This window comes from Salmo salar, chromosome ssa03 (genome assembly GCF_905237065.1).
Source record: "Salmo salar chromosome ssa03, Ssal_v3.1, whole genome shotgun sequence".
In the NCBI taxonomy this organism is placed as follows: Eukaryota; Metazoa; Chordata; class Actinopteri; order Salmoniformes; family Salmonidae; genus Salmo; species Salmo salar.
This window is the reverse complement of record NC_059444.1, coordinates 76,114,405-76,136,345: the sequence shown is the minus strand read 5'-3', so window position 1 is coordinate 76,136,345 and position 21,941 is coordinate 76,114,405. Positions and strand designations below refer to the sequence as shown.

Here is a 21,941-nt window from a genome sequence, read left to right as displayed (position 1 = left end):
TCCAGGCTGTGTTTGACTGTGTTGTTGTGTATCTCTGTGTCTCCAGGATGTGTCTGACTGTGTTGTTGTGTATCTCTGTGTCTCCAGGCTGTGTCTGACTGTGTTGTTGTGTATCTCTCTGTCCACCAGGCTGTGTTTGACTGTGTGGTCAACTCCCTGAAGAACGTCCTGAACATCCTCATCGTCTACATGCTCTTCATGTTTATATTTGCTGTGGTGGCCGTGCAGCTGTTCAAAGGAAGATTCTTCTTCTGCACTGACGAGTCTAAAGAGTTTGAGCGCGACTGCAGGTCAGGAGACACACTCATGAAGACACACATACTGTATGGACACAAGATGTAGACACACACACACACACACACACACACACACACACACACACACACACACACACACACACACACACACACACACACACACACACACACACACACACACACACACAGTATTAAGTACGAACAATCTGTTGTGTGTTCCAGGGGCGAATATCTAGTCTATGAGCGGAATAATGAAGTGAAGGCGCAGAAGCGGGAGTGGAAGAAGTACGATTTCCACTACGACAACGTGCTTTGGGCCCTGCTCACCCTCTTCACCGTGTCTACTGGAGAGGGGTGGCCGCAGTAAGTACAGTACAGACACACACACACACGTGCACGCACGCACACACACACACACACACACACACACACACACACACACACACACACACACACACACACACACACACACACACACACGTGCACTCACACACACACACACACAGACTGATAGACACACAGACACATGTTCATGCACACACTCAAAAAAACGATTTCTCGCTCTCTCTCTCTTTCTCTCTCTCTCTCTCTCACTCTCTCTCTCTCTCTCTCTCTCTCTCTCTCTCTCTCTCTCTCAAACACACACATACACATACACATACACATACACATACACATACACATACACACACCAAAACACATAAACACAACCCCCAGCCAAACACAACTGCCCCACTCCCCCTATCATAACCATCCCTCTCTCCTCTCTACCTTCCACCAGGGTGCTGAAACATTCAGTGGATGCGACCTATGAGAATCAGGGCCCGAGCCCGGGGTACCGGATGGAGATGTCCATCTTTTACGTGGTGTACTTCGTGGTCTTCCCCTTCTTCTTCGTCAATATCTTCGTAGCTCTCATCATCATCACTTTCCAGGAGCAAGGAGACAAGATGATGGAGGATTACAGTTTAGAGAAAAACGAGGTGAGAAGAGAGGGACAGGAGGGGGAGGGAGAAGGCAGAGAGGTTGGAGAAGAATGACATGAAAAAGTGATGGCAAAGATACTGTATTTAAAAATATATATATTTAACCTTTATTTAACTAGGCAAGTCAGTTAACCTCCCTGGATAAGGTCCCCGTCAACAGCCAGTGGAATCGCGTGGCGCGAAATACAAATACCTCAAAAATGCTATAGCTTCAATTTCTCAAACATATGACTATTTTAGACCATTTTTAAGACAAGACTCTCGTTAATCTAACCACATTGTCCGATTTCAGGAGAGTACCCTGCCAAAAATAATCACACAGCCATTTTCAAAGCAAGCATATATGTCACAAAAACCAAAACCACAGCTAAATGCAGCACTAACCTTTGATGATCTTCATCAGATGACACTCCTAGGACATTATGTTATACAATACATGCATGTTTTGTTCAATCAAGTTCATATTTATATCAAAAAACAGCTTTTTACATTAGCATGTGATGTTCAGAACTAGCATACCCACCGCAAACTTCCAGTGAATTTACTAAATTACTCACGATTAACGTTCACAAAATACATAACAATTATTAAAAGAATTATAGATACAGAACTCCTTTATGCAATCGCGGTGTCAGATTTTAAAATAGCTTTTCGGCGAAAGCACATTTTGCAATATTCTGAGTACATAGCCCGGCCATCACGGCTAGCTAATTTGACACCCACCAAGTTTGGCCCTCACCAAACTCAGATTTACTATAAGAAAAATTGGATTACCTTTGCTGTTACTCGTCAGAATGCACTCCCAGGACTTCTACTTCAACAACAAATGTTGTTTTGGTTCCAAATAATCCATAGTTATATTCAAATAGCTCCGTTTTGTTTGTGCGATTTGGTCAGTATCCGAAGGGTGACGCGCGAGCACTTTCGTGACAAAAAATTAAAAATATTCCATTACCGTACTTCGAAGCATGTCAAACGCTGTTTAAAATAAATTTTTATGCTATTTTTCTCATAAAATAGCGATAATATTCCAACCGGGCGACGTTGTGTTCATTCAAAGAGAGAAAGAAAAACATGGAGAATTCACATGAACGCGCATCTCCAGTGTCACTGTTCTCAGCCTGAACACTCACAAAATCTCTTGCTGTTTTTCGCCCAGAAACTGGAGAGACGTCATTCCGCTTTCTGGCGCCTTCTGAGAGCCAATGGAAGCCTTAGAAAATGTCACGTTACAGCAGAGATGCTGTATTTTCGATAGAGACGCCACAGAAGGAGAACAAATTGTCAGACAGGCCACTTCCTGTATGGAATCTTCTCAGGTTTTGGCCTGCCATATGAGTTCTGTTATACTCACAGACACCATTCAAACAGTTTTAGAAACTTTAGAGTGTTTTCTATCCAAATCTACTAATTATATGCATATTCTCGTTTCTGGGCAGGAGTAGTAACCAGTTTAAATCGGGTACGTTTTTAATCCGGCCGTGCAAATACTGCCCCCTAGCCCCAACAGGTTAAGAACAAATTCTTATTTACAATGACGGCCAACCCCGGCAAAAACCCTAACCCGGGCGACGCTGGGCCAATTGTGCACCGCCTTATGGGACTCCCAATCACGGCCAGTTATGATACAGCCTTGAATCGAACCAGTGACTCCTCTGTAGTGACTCCTCTATCACTGAGATGCAGTGCCTTAAACCACTGCGCCACCCTGGAATTGTACATTTTTTTTGCTATTATTTGTAACAACCCCAGGCTTTTAAGAGTGTGACAAAAATAAGAGTGTGACAAAAACATCCAAGGGAGGATGCTCAGTTGGGACCGTGACTAGCATGCTCTCCTTAAGAACAGATGGCCTGGGTACCTCCTCCCAGCTGCCCACTGCACTGAGGCTAGGTAACACTGTCACCATCGATAAATCCACGATAATCGAGAATTTCAAGAAGCATTTCTCTACGGCTGGCCATTCTTTCCTCCTGGCTACCCCAACCCCGGCAAACAGCTTTGCACCCCCCGCAGCTACTTGCCCAAGCCTCCCCAGCTTCTCCTTCACTCAAATCCAGATAGCAGATGTTCTGAAAGAGCTGCAAAACCTAGACCCGTACAAATCAGCCGGGCTAGACAATCTGGACCCTCTCTTTCTAAAATTATCCGCCGCCATTGTTGCAACCCCTATTACCAGTCTGTTCAACCTCTCTTTCATATCGTCCGAGATTCCTAAAGATTGGAAAGCTGCCGAGGTCATCCCCCTCTTCAAAGGGGGTGACACTCCAGACCCAAATTGTTATAGACCTATATCCATCCTGCCCTGCCTTTCTAAAGTCTTCGAAAGCCAAGTTGATAAACAGATCACTGACCATTTCGAATCCCACCCATACCTTCTCCGCTGTGCAACCCGGTTTCTAAGCTGGTCACGGGTGCACCTCAGCCACGCTCAAGGTACTAAACGATATCATAACCGCCATCAATAAAAGATTGTACTGTGCAGACGTCTTCGGCAGACTCAACAGCCTTGGTTTCTCAAATGACTGCCTCGCCTGGTTCACCAACTACTTCTCAGACAGAGTTCAGTGTGTCAAATCGGAGGGCCTGTTGTACGGACCTCTGGCAGTCTCTATGGGGGTACCACAGGGTTCAATTCTCGGGCAGACTCTTTTCTCTGTATACATCAACAATGTCGCTCTTGCTGCGGGTGATTCCCTGGAGACTGGAGACACAGATTCCCAGACGACACCATTCTGTATACATCTGGCCCTTCTTTGGACACTGTGTTAACAAACCTCCAAACAAGCTTCAATGCCATACAACACTCCTTCTGTGGCCTCCAACTGCTCTTAAACGCTAGTAAAACTAAATGCATGCTTTTCAACCGTTCGCTGACCGCACCCGCCCGGCCGACTAGCATCACTACCTTGGACGGTTCTGACTTAGAATATGTGGACAACTACAAATACCTAGGTGTCTGGTTAGACTGTAAACTCTCCTTCCAGACTCATATTAAACATCTCCAATCCAAAATTAAATCTAGAATCGGCGTTCTATTCCGCAACAAAGCCTCCTTCACTCACGCCGCCAAACATACCCTAGTAAAACTGACTATACTACTGATCCTCGACTTCGGCGATGTCATTTACATAATAGCCTCCAACACTCTACTCAGCAAACTGGATGCAGTCTATCACAGTGCCATCCCTTTTGTCACCAAAGCCCCATCTATCACCCACCACTGCGACCTGTATGCTCTAATCAGCTGGCCCTCGCTACATATTCGTCGCAAGACCCACTGGCTCCAGGTCATCTATGTCTTTGCTAGGTAAAGCTCTGCCTTATCTCAGCTCACTGGTCACGATAACAACACACACCCGTAGCACGCGCTCCAGCAGGTATATCTCACTGGTCATCCCCAAATCCAACACCTCCTTTGGCTGCCTTTCCTTCCAGTTCTCTGCTGCCAATGACTGGAACGAATTGCAAAAATCACTGAAGCTGGAGACTTATATTTCCCTCACTAACTTTAAACATCAGCTATCAGAGCAGCTATCCCGATCGCTGCAGCTGTACATAGCCCATCTGTAAATTGCCCATCTGATCTACCTACCTCACCCCATATTGTTTTTATTTACTTTTCTGCTCTTTTGCACACCAGTATTTCTACTTGTACATCATCATCTGCACATCTATCACTCCAGTGTTAATTTGCTAAATTGTAATTACTTGCTACTATGGCTTATTTATTGCCTTACTTCTTCATGCCATTTGCACACACTGTATATAGACTTTATTTTTTTCTATTGTGTTATTGACTGTACTTTTGTTTATTCCATGTGTAACTCTGTGTTGTTGTTTGTGTCGCACTGCTTTGCTTTATCTTGGCCAGGTCGCAGTTGTAAATGAGAACTTGTTCTCAACTAGTCTACCTGGTTAAATAAAGTTGAAATGCAATTTTTTTAAATTAATAAAAATGTAAAATATGATGGGGAAAAAACATGACTGTAAAGAATTCATTACAACAACAAAAGATTTAAGTTATAAACTTTCTAACAATTGGAACTCAAACAAATGGAACAAAGGAAAAAAACTAATTTGAATAAATGTGGGTTTTGACACTCTTATGTAGGTGTCATAACCAGCCATAAAATAATTAAATATATGTCACAACAGGTGACATATTTGGGTCATGACAGTGTTATGACCATATTATGACAGGTTATGACAAGTTATGTCAGCTGTTATGACATATGATGACATGGTTCGGACCGTGTCATAACGGTCCTACCAAGAGTTGCTGAATATCTTCTCATCTTTAGAACAAAAGCCTACACATCCTGTGGGTTTGCAGGATCAGGGTTGAAGACCACAGCACTTTCAGTGAGATATTAACCCATTGTTGTCTGTCTGTGTATGTGTGTGTTTCCAGAGAGGCTGCATAGACTTCGCCATTAATGCCAAACCGTTGACGCGACACATGCCTAAGAACAAGCAAAGCTTCCAGTATCGTATGTGGGAGTTTGTGGTGTCGCCGCCATTCGAGTATACGATCATGGCTATGATCGCGCTCAATACTATCGTACTGATGATGAAGGTACAACAAGCCTGGACACTGATTATATCACTTCATATATACCCTCACTCCTTTCACACACACATCTAAACACGGAAGTCTCTCTCTCTCTCTCTCTCTCTCTCTCTCTCTCTCTCTCTCTCTCTCTCTCTCTCTCTCTCTCTCTCTCTCTCTCTCTCTCTCTCTCTCTCTCTATCTATCTACCTATCTGATTTAACTAATGTTTCTGCCTCTGTGTGTGCTAACCTGTGTGAGTGTCTCTATCTGTCTTCATATGTGTCTTCCTCTCTGTCTGTGGTTGTCTGTGTCTCTGTGTGTGTTTGGATGTGTCTTCCTCTCTGTCTGTGGTTGTCTGTGTCTCTGTGTGTGTTTGGATGTGTCTTCCTCTCTGTCTGCGGTTGTCTGTGTCTCTGTGTGTGTTTGGATGTGTCTTCCTCTCTGTCTGCGGTTGTCTGTCTCTGTGTGTGTTTGGATGTGTCTTCCTCTCTGTCTGCGGTTGTCTGTGTCTCTGTGTGTGTTTGGATGTGTCTTCCTCTCTGTCTGCGGTTGTCTGTGTCTCTGTGTGTGTTTGGATGTGTCTTCCTCTCTGTCTGCGGTTGTCTGTGTCTCTGTGTGTGTTTGGATGTGTCTTCCTCTCTGTCTGCGGTTGTCTGTGTCTCTGTGTGTGTTTGGATGTGTCTTCCTCTCTGTCTGCGGTTGTCTGTGTCTCTGTGTGTGTTTGGATGTGTCTTCCTCTCTGTCTGCGGTTGTCTGTGTCTCTGTGTGTGTTTGGATGATATGTGTCATATTCCTTTATGCATTTATTTCTGTCTCTGTATTGGTGTTATTGTGCATTTCTGTGTACTTGTGTATGTCTATGTGCATATATTTGTATATGCATGCATGTGCAAATATTTGTGCATGTGTGTGCGCATGTGGGTGTGTGTATGTGTGTGTTTGTGTATGTGTGTATGTGTGTAGTATGACGGAGCCTCTCCGGCCTACGAGGCTGTGCTGGCCAACCTGAACATCGTGTTCACCTCGCTGTTCTCCATGGAGTGTGTGCTCAAGATCATCGCCTTTGGAGTGCTGGTAAGTGTGTCACACACGTCTTCCAATGATGATAGGAATACATTTTAGATGTAACTAACTAACTAACTACATATAACTAACTAACTAAGCAATCTATCAATCTAACATGCCAAAGCTTGCCCTCAAAGTATTGTCCTATAGCGATCTGAGAATGTAACTAATTAGCTAGCTAACTACATGTAACTAACTACATTGAATCTAAAGATCTGTCTATCTGTCTCTCTATTTACTATCTACTGGTAGTATGTGTATAAATGTATAGAGATTATTATTGTTTTTCCCAGTTAATAAGCTATGTGTACTGTAGCAGTCACCTGGGTATTGAGAGAGACAAATGGCTGTAGTCAGTGGAAGGTGTGCAGACACTGAGAGATAGAGGGATGGGTGAGAGGAGAGTGAAGGAGAGGAGAGAGGCACTGAGACAGTTTGAGGAAGAGTGGTGGGAAGATATATGGAGAAGAGGGGGAAAAATTAGAGGAGAGAGAGAGAGATAAAGAGAGAGAGAGAGTGCGAGAGAGAGAGAGGGTAGGGGGAGACAGAGAGAGAGAGGGGAGAGAGTGAGAGAGAAAGAGAGAGAGAGAAAGTTTTTAGATTTAAATAACCTTTATTGGGTCTGGGAACCCTCAACACAATAAACACTCAAACAAAACCGTGGTTACACATCAATTAAAAACACAACACCAAATCTTCCTCCACACTAACTCTACACAACAGCCTCTGAATACCCCATATACTCATAAACAGATCAATGTTGTTAACCATTTTGGCAATAGGCAAACTCAACCCTCAGTCTCGCTGCCAACATCCCCTCCAGCATTCCCACCACATCCGCAGACCCCTGTCCCCGAATACTGTTCTTTCGTGTCTTCCATAGTGCTAATTTAGCTGCCCTTGACACAAAATTAAGCAAGAGAACTACACCCCTTCAACTAAACCTGTACTTTGGCCCAAAATATAAACTGTTGGGAAGAGAAAACCTCTCCCAGAGCAGAGAACCAGCTAGTGATCAGGTCAATCATCCCGACCAACCTGGGACACTGTCAGAACAGATGTGCCAGAGTTTCAGACTCCGGTGAGTCCAAAAACATAAACACCTGTCGCCGAAAAGACATAACCTGTTTCAAAGCCGGGTGTTTGAAACGACATAACCTGTTTCAAAGCCAGGTGTTTGCAACCCAATGGGACAATCTTAATTGAACTTGCAAACTTCCCAAACCGCAATAACTCGTGCTTCAATAGCTCATTGGGAATAAACGGCGGTACATTAGAAATTGTTACTCTTGTTGACGGAGAAAAAAGCTGCGTAACTTGAATAAACATAGCTTTAAGAAGTACACCATGCTCAATCATCCAATCAACAAGACACTTCTTTAAGAAGTACACCATGCTCAATCATCCAATCAACAAGACACTCTTCTTTAAGAAGTACACCATGCTCAATCATCCAATCAACAAGACACTCTTCTTTAAGAAGTACACCATGCTCAATCATCCAATCAACAAGACACTCTTCTTTAAGAAGTACACCATGCTCAATCATCCAATCAACAAGACACTCTTCTTTAAGAAAAACACCACTGCTTTATTCATCCGGGATGCATAAGCAACATTCTCATAGCCGACCTTCTCTCCTACGGCGACCAGAAACTCCTCCACCATGACAGTAGCTTCAGTAACACACCTAAAGCCGTGCCGAAGTGACAGGGACGACGTCCCCATGTGGGTCACCATCCCCGCCAAAACCAGGGCAATTCCGACAAGAAGTACAATATACTTAATACTACCACAATATACTTAATACTACCACAATATACTTAATACTACCACAATATACTTAATACTACCACAACAATAAATAATAATAACCTTATTCATGCATAGAAAATGGCAAACCACCAAGAAAAGGAAACTCCAGACAACACTCACTCATACAACTCCCAGCATGCACCAAACACTCCCAACATGCAGAGTGAGAAAGCGAGAGAGAGAGAGAGAGAGAGAGAGAGAGAGAGAGAGAGAGAGAGACTAATAAAAAGGAAAGTCAGGGATTTTAGGGATGGTAAAGATTTAGTGGAACAAGAACAAAGAGGACACACACAGATAAATACACACACAGATAAATACACACACAGACATACATGCCTAGTGAAAATGCACAGAGAGTATGGTGTTTTATTTAGTTATGTCCTAATGCACAGAGAGTATGGTGTTTTATTTAGTTCTGTCCTAATGCACAGAGAGTATGGTGTTTTATTTAGTTCTGTCCTAATGCACAGAGAGTATGGTGTTTTATTTAGTTCTGTCCTAATGCACAGAGAGTATGGTGTTTTATTTAGTTCTGTCCTAATGCACAGAGAGTATGGTGTTTTAATTAGTTATGTCCTAATGCACAGAGAGTATGGTGTTTTATTTAGTTCTGTCCTAATGCACAGAGAGTATGGTGTTTTATTTAGTTCTGTCCTAATGCACAGAGAGTATGGTGTTTTATTTAGTTCTGTCCTAATGCACAGAGAGTATGGTGTTTTATTTAGTTCTGTCCTAATGCACAGAGAGTATGGTGTTTTATTTAGTTCTGTCCTAATGCACAGAGAGTATGGTGTTTTATTTAGTTCTGTCCTAATGCACAGAGAGTATGGTGTTTTAATTGGTTCTGTCCTAATGCACAGTTTGGCTGATGGCTTATACATGGCACCCAACAAAGGGCTTCTACTGCAGCAGCAGTCACAATACAGTATGTACCACAATCCTGTGAGCCTTTCTCTTTTTCAAACAACCAGCCAACCAACCAGCCAGCCAACCAACCAGCCAACCAACAAGCCAACCAACTAACCAACTCTCTCTCTCTCTCTCTCAGACTCTAGTCATATATGTTGCTGGAATGACTTCAATATGGCATAACTGACGTTCATTTTATCTTGTCTAATCTATGGCCTGTTCCCGTCTGACACTGACTCACCTTTTTTATCCTTTCTCTCCTCAATCTCTTTCCTTTCTTCCTAATCTTTCTCTGTTTCCTTCCCTCCCTCCCTCCCTTCCCCCTCCCTCTTTCTCTTCTGCCCACAGAATTACTTCAAAGATGCCTGGAACATTTTTGACTGTGTGACAGTCCTGGGCAGCATTACAGATATTTTAGTGACTGAGCTCGGGGTAAGTGAGGAGGCAGGGGGAATTAACAGTGGGAAAGGGAAAGGGTGTGTCAGCAAGTTCAGTGGTATGAGTGGGAGAGTGAGAGGCAGAGAGAGAGAGAGAGAGAGAGACAGGCAGAGAGAGAGAGAGGTAGAGAGAGTGAGACAGGTAGAGAGAGAGAGAGGGGGGACAGATAGAAAGAGAGCAGGGCACATAGAGAAACAGAGAGAAAGGCAGAGACTGTAGTGTACAGGATCTTGCATTGCTCAGTGAAGCATGAACATATTTTGAAAGCCTTATATAATTGTCCCAGTTGGTGGAGAGCAGAGCACAGAGACCTGGATCATGGTAGCCCAGCCACCACTGACAACACTCAGGAGACTAACACACACACACACACACACACACACACACACACACACACACACACACACACACACACACACACACACACACACACACACACACACACACACACACACACACACACACACACACACACACACACACACACACACACTCATGCATGTACACACCCAGACTACTCTACTGATCTGCTAGGCAACCTGACAGCCAATAAAATAACCAGCCTCAAAACAATCTGGCCAATCGGTCTGTTCCTCTAGCCAGGCAACCACTTAGCAACCAGTTAGATAGTGAAAAATGATAGCCAATGAGGTAGACACACTAGTTATTCAGGCAGGTAATGTGGTGTGTGTGTGTGTGTGTGTGTGTGTGTGTGTGTGTGTGTGTGTGTGTGTGTGTGTGTGTGTGTGTGTGTGTGTGTGTGTGTGTGTGTGTGTGTGTGTGTGTGTGTGTGTGTGTGTGTGTGTGTTGTAATGCCTTTATAAACCATATTATGAAATTTGAATGTTGTGTGTCTCTGAGACAGTCCTGACAGCTATACCCTTTGTTTCCATTAAAAACACCTAAACTCTATCAACCCAGGTCCTGGAGAGCTATATGCTTTTATAACCAGCCCAGCACCAACAGATCTGATTACTCCTCATCGGGACCTTGATTGGTTGAATCAGGTGTGTTACTGCTGGGCTGGAACAAAAGCTTGAACATCATGTAGCTCTACATGACAAAGGTTGGTGACCACAGGCATAATCATAGAAATTAAATCAGATGTTATTTCAATGGGTATAATATTTTGACATAATGTTATATCATGTATATTATGATTACAAAATATCTTCATAGTGGCAAGAGTTTTTCCTGACTACATGACTTGAACTAGACCCTCGTTTTTCCTGTCAGTTCTTATGGTGAGGAAAAACTCCTGTTCCCAACTATGCTCTATAAGCCGTCCTACCAGGTGTTACTGGCAGTGGATGATAATGGCATAAGAATCAGGTGGAATTGGTTCCTCCTCTCTAAACTGACCTCAGATCAGTCTGAGACACCATTTGCTCGAGAGGGACCTTTGAACATGAAAAAGCAAGCCCTGTTCTTGGATCAGTCCAGTGGTAGTCCATCAAAGCAGCCTTTAATTTGGGTCAGCTCAAGTTAAAGCTGTAGCTGCCATTGCGCTGATTCAAACACACGACTTGACAATCATGTTCCTTTTCCTCGCAATCCAATGGAAACTTCTTAGTGCGTTGATGTTAAAAGTAATCTCATGTTAGGTGTAATCTCATGTTAGGAGTAATCTCATGTTAGGAGTAATCTCATGTTAGGAGTAATCTCATGTTAGGAGTAATGTCATGTTAGGAGTAATCTCATGTTAGGAGTAATCTCATGTTAGGAGTAATCTCATGTTAAGCGTAATAATATATTTTTTTAACTTCACCTGTTTCCTAGTCGTTGATATCCCTGCTGTTGTATGTATGGAGACAGTGTTATGACTGAACTGAACTCAGTAATAATGAGTGTACATAATGACAATTCATTTCCTGTTTTATCTTTTTTTACATGCTTTCTTTAACTCTACGCTACTTAATGGCAACTACTTCGTCCCTCTCCCTTCTGACGAATCCATCCAATCAAAATGCACTATGTGTCCATCCATGAAACCTGGCCTGGCCAATCGCACTCTTTGTTAAATCAACCTCCAAAAATGCTGCTATAAATCATGTCATCTGCAACATCCACATGTAGATGGTTTGTACTTTTTTGGAGACTTTAATTACTGCATCCATTTCCTGGTGTGGCTGTGGTGATGCATGTTGCTCGACTCCTCACCCTGGCAGTGACCCCTGACCTTTGATCTCTGACCCAGGTTTGACAAGATGACTCGACTGACCTCCTGCTCCCAGTCACCGGACAGAGACATTCGACCAATCCCAAATGGACTACTCCTTGTATAGATCTAAAAGGATCAGATAGGATTTAGCAAATATTCCACCTAGCCTATCTGGATGGGTTCGTTGTCAGATTACTGATACCAATCCAATGCTTTCAGATCTACACATGTGATAGGCCTAGAGGGGCTTGAGGTCAATTTGGAATTGGCCAGTAGTCATTGTCCTAATAGCCTTCAGGTTCTGATTTAATACTGTTCAAATGCATTCTTCCTTCCCTTACTTGAAGTGATCACAGCTCTGATCTGGCTGATCTGACTGATCTGATCCAAAATAAAGGAAACACTTGAGTAAATGAGGCTTCTGGCAGCTCTGTTATGGTGTGGGTGCTTTTTCCTAGCATGGTGCCACTCCCTTTAGAGGGCAAGGTAAACGGCAATAAATACACAGCCTTTCTGAATGATCCCCTTCAACCTTTCTGTCTTGATGGGAGTGACCTCTTCCAGGATGACAATGCCCCCATCCACAGGGCACGAGTGGTCACTGAATGGTTTGATGAGCATGAAAATGGAGCGCAGCCTGAGACAGGAGTAATGGAATTTTCTCATGGAAGAATGGCATTGCATCCCTCCAATAGAGTTCCAGACACTTGTAGAATCTATGCCAAGGCACATTGATGCTGTTCTGGCAGCTCGTGGTGGCCCAACACCCTACTACAACGCTTTATGTTGGTGTTTCCTCTATTTTGGCAGTTACCTTTATGTAGTTATTTGGTGGAACTCCTGCTCTCGCTAATCTGATCATGTTCAATCAGTGATTAATTCAAGGAGGGATGGAAGAACAAATGTGTTGTAAAAGTATTCTAACAGATCTGTGGTAATGTAGGAAAGGAACAAGGAAAGGAAGCTGGTCAAGCCTATTAGGACACAGCCATTGTCCTGTGGACAATACTCTCACAATCACTAGACATGCACCACTGCTTACATTCCTTAAAAGCAATCACACACACACACACACATGCGTGCTAGTGTCTGTGAGAGCCAGGGGAGTAAGGTGTGACAGGAGTGCACAGAGTGACTGGGTCTAAAGCTTCACCCATGGCAGACTGGGCTACGGTGCATGCTGCCCCACTGCATGTCTCTGGCAGGGATGACACACACGTATACTACTCATAGACACATAAGAGAAACACACACTCAGACATACATGGACACTGACCTACACACACATATACACACATACAACAGTACATAGCTAAATAAATACACGCACATATGGCTTGTGTTGCAATACCATAGTGAACATGCTCTTGATGGGAGCTGAATGTGCCTACTGCCAAGCCCTCTCTAACCCAGAACCCTTCCCTTGGTAGAGGGTTGAAGGACCATGCACATTATAGGTCAGTGAGCATCACAAACATAGTTTACAGTAATCAAATAGGACAGTCATCACACACATAGTTTACAGTAATCAAGTACAGTTTTATTTCTGTAGTGGTTTTTACAAATGCTTTCACCATTAAGTGTGTAATAATTTGAGCAAGACGAAATCGTATGATTCGCCCTATGAATATGGAATTAAAGTAATGCTATCACTGTTATATCAAAATTAGAACTTTGTAACAATTATATTTCTAAATATCATCAATATATTTGCAGTTTGTCCTTCAACCCAGAACCCCACTCCCCCTCCCCTTTCTCTGACTGTGACGCAAGAAAGGTTGGGTTCAATTCCATGTAAATTCTGTTATTTCAGGAGGTGACTTGAAATTCAGGAGTCCTCTTAAAGCAACAGTGGACAATTTTCAATTTTATTAATTAAATGTTATCTCATTTTATCCCCTGAATTGAGTGAACTGAAATGGAATCGAACCTGACTTTATAGTGTCACAGGACTAAAACGAGCCAATCCCTTGTGGAGGAGAGCTGTCAGCTTTGCTGCGTTGCGTTGACACGTGGTTAATTTGCTGTGATCTAGCTAGCTCCATATTGTGCGGTGGTGCGTTTGCCTTAAGGATCAGTGCATTTGGTTGTATTTACAAGAAAAACGGTTCCCTGCACCCACTACTACTGCTACTACTACTACTACTACTACTACTGCTGCTACTATTACTACTACTACTACTATTACTATTTACTACTACTACTACTACTACTGCTAGTACTGCTACTACTACTACTACTACTACTCATACTACTACTACTACTACTACTACTGCTGCTACTATTACTACTACTACTACTACTATTATTATTTACTACTACTACTGCTAGTACTGCTACTACTCATACTACTACTACTACTACTACTACTACTACTCCAAATCAAATTTAATTTGTCACATGCGGCAGGTAGCCTCATGTGTGGGGCGGCAGGTAGCCTAGTGGTTAGAGCGTTGGGCCAGTTACCGAAAGGTTGCAGTTAACCCACGGTTCCCCGGTAGGCCGTCATTGTAAATAAGAATTTGTTCTTAACTGACTTGCCTAGTTAAATAAAGGTTAAATAAATAAAATTAAAATTAAAAACATGCGCTGAATACCGTGAAATGCTTACTTACAAGCCCTTAACCAACAATGCAGTTCAAATAGAGTTAAGAAAATATTTACTAAATAAACTAAAGTTTAAAAAATTTAAAATAAGACAAGAAAATTACATAACAATAACGAGGCTATTTACAGGGGTTACTGGTACCGAGTCAATATGCGGGGGCACAGGTTAGTCGAGGTAATTGTGAATGTTGCCCTGTTTAAAGGTCTTGCTCACATCAGCTACGGAGAGCGTGATCCCACAGTCGTCTGGAACAGCTGGTGCTCTCATTCATGCTTCAGTGTTGCTTAACTCGAAGCGAGCATAAAAGGAATTTAGCTTATCTGGTAGGCTCGCGTAACTGGACAGCTCGCAGCTTTGTAGTCTGTAATATTTTTCAAGCCCTGTCACATCCGATGAGCATCAGAGCCGGTGTAGTAGGATTCAGTTTTGGTCATGTATTGACGCTTTGCCTGTTTGATGGTTCGTCTGAGGGCATAGCGGGATTTCTTATAAGCGTCTGGATAAGTGTCGCACTCCTTGAAAGCGGCAGCTCTAGCCTTTAGCTCAGTGCGGATGTTGCCTGTAATCCTTGGCTTCTGGTTGGGAAATGTACGTACGGTCACTGTGGGGATGTCGTCGTCGATGCACTTATTGATTATTGAGACTAAGGTGGTATACTCCTCAATGCCATTGGATGAATCCCGGAACATATTCCAGTCTGTGCTAGCAAAACAGTCCTATAGCGTATCATCCGCGTCATCTGACCACTTCCGTATTGAGCGAGTGACTGGTACTTCCTGCTTTAGTTTTTGCTTGTAAGCAGGAATCAGGAGGATAGAATTATGATCAGATTTGCCAAATGGAGGGCAACGGAGAGCTTGGTATGCATCTCTGTGTGTGGAGTAAAGGTGGTCTAGATTCTTTTCCTCTGGTTGCACATGTGACATGCTGGTAGAAATGAGGTAAAACGGATTGAAGTTTGCCTGCATTAAAGTCCCCGGCCACTAGGAGTGCCTCTTCTGGATGAGCATTTTCTTCTTTGCTTATGGCCTTATTCAGCTCGTTGAGTGTGGTCTTAGTGCCAGCATCGGTTTTTGGTGGTAAATAGATGGCTACGAATAATATAGATGAGAACTCTCTTGGTAGATTGTGTGGTCTACAGCCTATCATGAGGTATTCTACCTCAGGCGAGCAATACCTTGAGACTTCTTTAATATTAGAAATCACGCACCAACAGTTATTGACAAATAGACACACACCTCTGCCCCTCATCTTACCAGACGTAGCTGCTCTGTCCTGCCGATGCACGGAGAAGCCATCTAGCTCTATATTATCCGTTTCGTCGTTCAGCCACGCCTCGGTGAAACATAAGATATTACAGTTTTAATGTGCCGTTGGTAGGATAGTCTTAATCGTAGATCGTCCAGTTTGTTTTCCAATGATTGCATGCTGGCCAATAATATGTAGGGTAGCGGTGGTTTACCTACTCTTCGGCAAATTCTTACAAAGCACCCTGCCCTCCTCCCCCTTTTTCTCCGTCTTTTCTTCACAATGATGACGGGGATTTGGGCCTTGTCTTGACAAAGCAGAAAAAAATCTTTCTCCAGTTCGAGTTGAGTAATCGCTGTTCTGATGTCCAAAAGCTCTTTTCGGTAATAAGAGACAGTAGCAGCAAATTATGTACAAAATGAGTTACAAACAATGCGAAAAAACAAACAAAATAGCACAGTTGGTTAGGAGCCATCCCCTCCTGCGCCATTATATCTGTGGGGACCTACTACTACTACTACTACTACTACAAACTATTACTAGAAACTACTACTACTCTGTGGCTCAGTTGGTAGAGCATGGTGTGTGCAACGCCAGGGTTGTGGGTTCAATTCCCACGGGGGGCTAGTACAAAAACAAAAAAAATGCATGAAATGTATGTATTCACTACTGTAAGTCGCTCTGGATAAGAGCGTCTGCAAAATGACTAAAATGTGATGTAAATGTACTACTACAAACTATTTTGACTATACTACTACTACCAACTAATACTACTACTACAAACTACCACTACTACTAACTATTGCTACTACTTCAAACTACTACTACTACTACTACTACTGCTACTACTACTACTACCACTACTACCAACTACTACTAGTACTACAAACTAGTACTACTACTACTACTTTCTACCTACTTTCTACTACTTGCTACTACTTACTGCTCCAATTGGGTGACAATGGTTAGGTTTTGGAAACATATGATTTTCCTTTCCCCTGTATCGATTCCCTTCTTCTAACTCCTTGGATATGCCCGAGCCTGTTACAAGCCTTGAATTTTTTGGTTTGGTTTGCATTTGATTCCAGTTCTGTTTGGTTGCTTTTCTGTTGGTTTTGAATCCTCCTCGGTTTGGTTTTGAACTTTTCCCCTGCTTTTATGGTTTGGTTTGTTTTAGGACAGGAAATAGTTATCTAACATTGCATGGCAAGTGATACGCTTCTCCTCTCTACCCCGTACCTCCTTTTCTCCACACTTCTGTCCCTCTATTTGTCCCTGCCTCTATCTTTCTATCCCTCTCTTCCCCTTTTTCCATCTCTCCTTCTTTCTACTCCTCACCCCTCCCATTTCTCTCTTTCTACCTCTGTTTTCTCTCTCTCTCTCTCTCTCTCTCTCTCTCTCTCTCTCTCTCTCTCTCTCTCTCTCTCTCTCTCTCTCTCTCTCTCTCTCTCTCTTACTCTTGTGTCTGGTCATACTGTGGATGTTGTAGAATAACTTCATCAACTTGAGTTTCCTGAGACTGTTCAGGGCTGCCAGGCTCATCAAACTGCTCCGGCAGGGAGAGACCATCCGCATCCTGCTCTGGACCTTTGTTCAATCCTTCAAGGTAATGCCACACACACACACACACACACACACACACACACACACACACACACACACACACACACACACACACACACACACACACACACACACACACACACACACACACACACACACACACAGAGAGATACGTTTTGTGGGGACCTATGAGAATACACCCACACAGACCCTAGTAGTAGCATTGTGGAGACCTATGACAGAATACACCCACACAGACCCTAGTAGTAGCATTGTGGAGACCTATGAGAATACACCCACACAGACCCTAGTAGTAGCATTGTGGAGACCTATGACAGAATACACCCACACAGACCCTAGTAGTAGCATTGTGGAGACCTATGACAGAATACACACACACAGACCCTAGTAGTAGCATTGCGGAGACCTATGACAGAATACACCCACACAGACCCTAGTAGTAGCATTGTGGAGACCTATGAGAATACACCCACACAGACCCTAGTAGTAGCATTGTGGAGACCTATGACAGAATACACCCACACAGACCCTAGTAGTAGCATTGCGGAGACCTATGACAGAATACACACACACAGACCCTAGTAGTAGCATTGTGGAGACCTATGACAGAATACACACACAAAACCAGAGGTGTGGAAATGAGTCACATGACATGAATTCCAGTCAGTTTTAAGTCAATGATTTGATATCTTGAGAGTCAACTTCATAGAAAATAAAACAACTTGAGACTTGACTTTGACTCGGAGCCTCAAGACTTGGGACTTGACTTAGACTTGAGACTGATGACTTATCTGTCCAGGTTTTGTAACGTTTGGTCACTTGTTTTGTGTCACTCATTCAGTATCGCACCTGCAACAACAACAAAAAAGATTTGCTAGTGAAATGCACACTCGTCCCTCTGATTGGACCAGCAAACCGTCAATCAACACAGGTTGTGTGAGCTATAGTAGCACACTGGGAAGGTTTGGGGGGGTCGGGAGTGTGAAACTGAATGGGAAAAATAAATAACAATTATAGACTACCGTTTGTATTTTATATTTATACCCTTGGTTATTCGATCTGGTCACTATCCTAAGCCTACGGCATTGCACCAAATGATTGTAATCTGTGCTTCAGAACCCAAAAATGTAGCTTCTTGACTGTTGACCAATGACCAATCATCAGCATTGTGCTCAAAGGCGGGCGCACATATCCAGATTAGTGACCAGAAAGAAAGCACTTAATTTTCTCCAGTTTGCCTGGCAAAACAGGGTAGCCTACTTACATTAATCAATCTGCTACAGGCTCATCTTTGAAAAATAAAGGAGAGCCGCACACCCTAGGAGCTCAGATGCAAAAATTCATATAATTGTTTAATATTTTTTTTTATGTCCAACGTTTTGACAGACAAGCTGTCTTCATCAGGGTACAGGCTCATCTTTGCCAGAACAATAGGCTGATCATTTCATTGATCATTTTCATATTTCAGATAGGCCAAGTTTAGGTGGATTATACAGTTGAAGTCGGAAGTTTACATACACCTTAGCCAAATACAATTAAACTCAGTTTTTCACAATTCCTTATATTTAATCCTAGTAAAAATTCCCTGTCTTATGTCAGTTAGGATCACCACTTTATTTTAAGAATGTGAAATGTCAGAATAATAGTAGAGAGAGTGATTTATTTGTCACGGACAAGTGGAGATGTGGAATCAGGAGCAGGAGACAGAGGGCCGGAGCAACAGTGTTTTAATAATAATTTCAAACGCAATAGCCGAAGTCCGCCAGGGGAAAAACACATTCCCAAAATAAACGCTCTGGAAAAAGCGCACGGGGCGCAGCCCGGCAATACAATGGACAATAACAGCGAAAAAACAGCTTACACTCGCAACTGTCCTGAGTGGACAATAAACAATCCCGCACGAGAACCCCAACTGAAAATACACACTAAATAACCCCCCACTAATGACAGACACAAAACAGGTGCGGGATAGACAGACAAAACCAAAAGACACAGAAACAACGATCGGTGGCAGCTAATAGGCCGGCGACGACGACCGCCGAGCGCCGCCCGACCGAGGAGGGGCGCCACCTTCGTTAGATACTGTGACATTATTTCAGCTTTTATTTTTTTCATCACATTCCCAGTCAGTCAGAAGTTTACATACACTCAATTAGTATTTGGTAGCATTGCATTTAAATTGTTTAACTTGGGTCAAACGTTTCGGGTAGCCTTCCACAAGCTTCCCACAATAAGTTGGGTGAATTTTGTCCCTTTCCTCCTGACAGAGCTGGTGTAACTGAGTCAGGTTTGTAGGCCTCCTTGCTCGCACACACCGCACACACTTTTTCAGTTCTGCCAACAAATGTTCTATAGGATTGAGGTCAGGGTTTGTGATGGCCACTCCAATACCTTGACTTTGTTGTCCTTAAGCCATTATGCCACAACTTTGGAAGTATGCTTGGGGTCATTGTCCATTTGGAAGATCTATTTGCAACCAAGCATTAACTTCCTGACTGATGTCTTGAGATGTTGCTTCAATATATCCACATAATTTTTCTACCTCATGATGCCATCTATTTTGTGAAGTGCACCAGTCCTTCTTGCAGCAAAGCACCCCCACAACATGATGATGCCACCCCGTTCTTCACGGTTGGGATGGTGTTCTTCGGCTTGCAAGCCTCCCCCTTTTCCTCCAAACATAACGATGGTCATTATGGCCAAACAGTTCTATTTTTGTTTCATCAGACCAGAGAACGTTTCTCCAAAAAGTGCTATCTTTGTCCCCATATGCAGTTGCAAACCGTAGTCTGGCTATTTGGAGCAGTGGCTTCTTCCTTGCTGGGTTATGTTGATATAGGACTTATTTTACTGTGGATATAGATACTTTTGTACCTGTTTCCTCCAGCATCTTCACAAGGTCCTTTGCTGTTGTTCTGGGATTGATTTGCATGTTTCGCACCAAAATACATTAATCTGTAGGAGACAGAATGCGTCTCCTTCCTGAGCGGTATGACGGCTGCGTGGTCCCATGGTGTTTATACTTGCATACTATTGTTTGTACAGATGAACGTGGTACCTTCAGGCATTTGGAAATTGCTCCCAAGGATGAACCAGACTTGTGGAGGTCTAACATTTTCTTCTGAGGTCTTGGCTGATTTCTTTTGATTTCCCCATGATGTCAAGCAAAGAGGCACTGAGTTTGAAGGTAGACCTTGAAATACATTCACAGGTACACCTCCAATTGACTCAAACATTTTTTAAATATTTTTTTATTTCACCTTTATTTAACCAGGTAGGCTAGTTGAGAACAAGTTCTCATTTGCAACTGTGACCTGGCAAAGATAAAGCAAAGTAGTTCGACACATACAACAACACAGAGTTACACATGGAGGAAAAAAAACATACAGTCAATAATACAGTAGAAAAAGTATATATACAACATGTGCAAATGAGGTAGGTTAAGGGAGGTAAGGCAATAAATAGGCCATGGTGGCGAAGTAATTACAATATAGCAATTAAACACTGGAATGGTAGATGTGCAGAAGATGAATGTGCAAGTAGAGATACTGGGGTGCAAAGGAGCAAGTTAAATAAATAAATACAGTATGGGGATGAGGTAGTTGGGCTATTTACAGATGGCCTATGTACAGGTGCAGTGATCTGTGAGCTGCTCTGACAACTAGTGCTTAAAGCTAGTGAGGGAGATATGAGTCTTCAGCTTCAGTGATTTTTGGAGTTTATTCCAGTCATTGGCAGCAGAGAACTGGAAGGAAAGGCGGCCAAAGGAAGAATTGGCTTTGGGGGTGACCAGTGAGCTATTCCTGCTGGAGCGCGTGCTACGGGTGGGTGCTGCTATGGTGACCAGTGAGCTGAGATAAGGCAGAGCTTTACCTAGCAGAGACTTGTAGATGACCTGGAGCCAGTGTGTTTGGTGACGAGTATGAAGCGAGGGCAAGCCAATGAGAGCGTACAGGTCGCAGTGGTGGATGGTATATGGGGCCTTGGTGACAAAACAAATGGCACTGTGATAGACTGCATCCAATTTGTTGAGTAGAGTGTTGGAGGCTATTATGTAAATGACATCGCCGAAGTCGAGGATCGGTAGGATGGTCAGTTTTACGAGGGTATGTTTGGCAGCATGAGTGAAGGATGCTTTTTTGCGAAATAGGAATACGATTCTAGATTTAATTTTGGATTGGAGATGCTTAATGTGAGTCTGGAAGGAGAGTTTACAGTCTAACCAGACACCTAGGTATTTGTAGTTGTCCACATATTCTAAGTCAGAACCATCCAGAGTAGTGATGGTGGACGGGCGGGCAGGTGCGGGCAGCGA

The 21,941-nt window shown here is 43.1% G+C and overlaps 1 protein-coding gene across 30 annotated transcripts in view; it reads left to right on the top strand.

Annotated features, from left to right (window-relative positions):
• Positions 1–21,941, top strand: part of LOC106606768 (voltage-dependent P/Q-type calcium channel subunit alpha-1A) — a 137,065-nt gene that overhangs the window by 70,553 nt on the left and 44,571 nt on the right. For 21 of the 30 annotated variants that reach the window (XM_045715456.1, XM_045715448.1, XM_045715444.1 and 18 more), the window contains 8 exons: positions 130–290; positions 480–620; positions 1,039–1,240; positions 5,658–5,822; positions 6,762–6,872; positions 9,936–10,019; positions 12,102–12,104; positions 17,532–17,648. In XM_045715456.1, coding sequence (XP_045571412.1) covers positions 130–290; positions 480–620; positions 1,039–1,240; positions 5,658–5,822; positions 6,762–6,872; positions 9,936–10,019; positions 12,102–12,104; positions 17,532–17,648 — 984 coding nt within the window. The remainder of the gene's footprint in view (positions 1–129; positions 291–479; positions 621–1,038; positions 1,241–5,657; positions 5,823–6,761; positions 6,873–9,935; positions 10,020–12,101; positions 12,105–17,531; positions 17,649–21,941) is intronic. The other 9 variants (XM_045715450.1, XM_045715461.1, XM_045715449.1 and 6 more) reach the window with 1 other exon arrangement.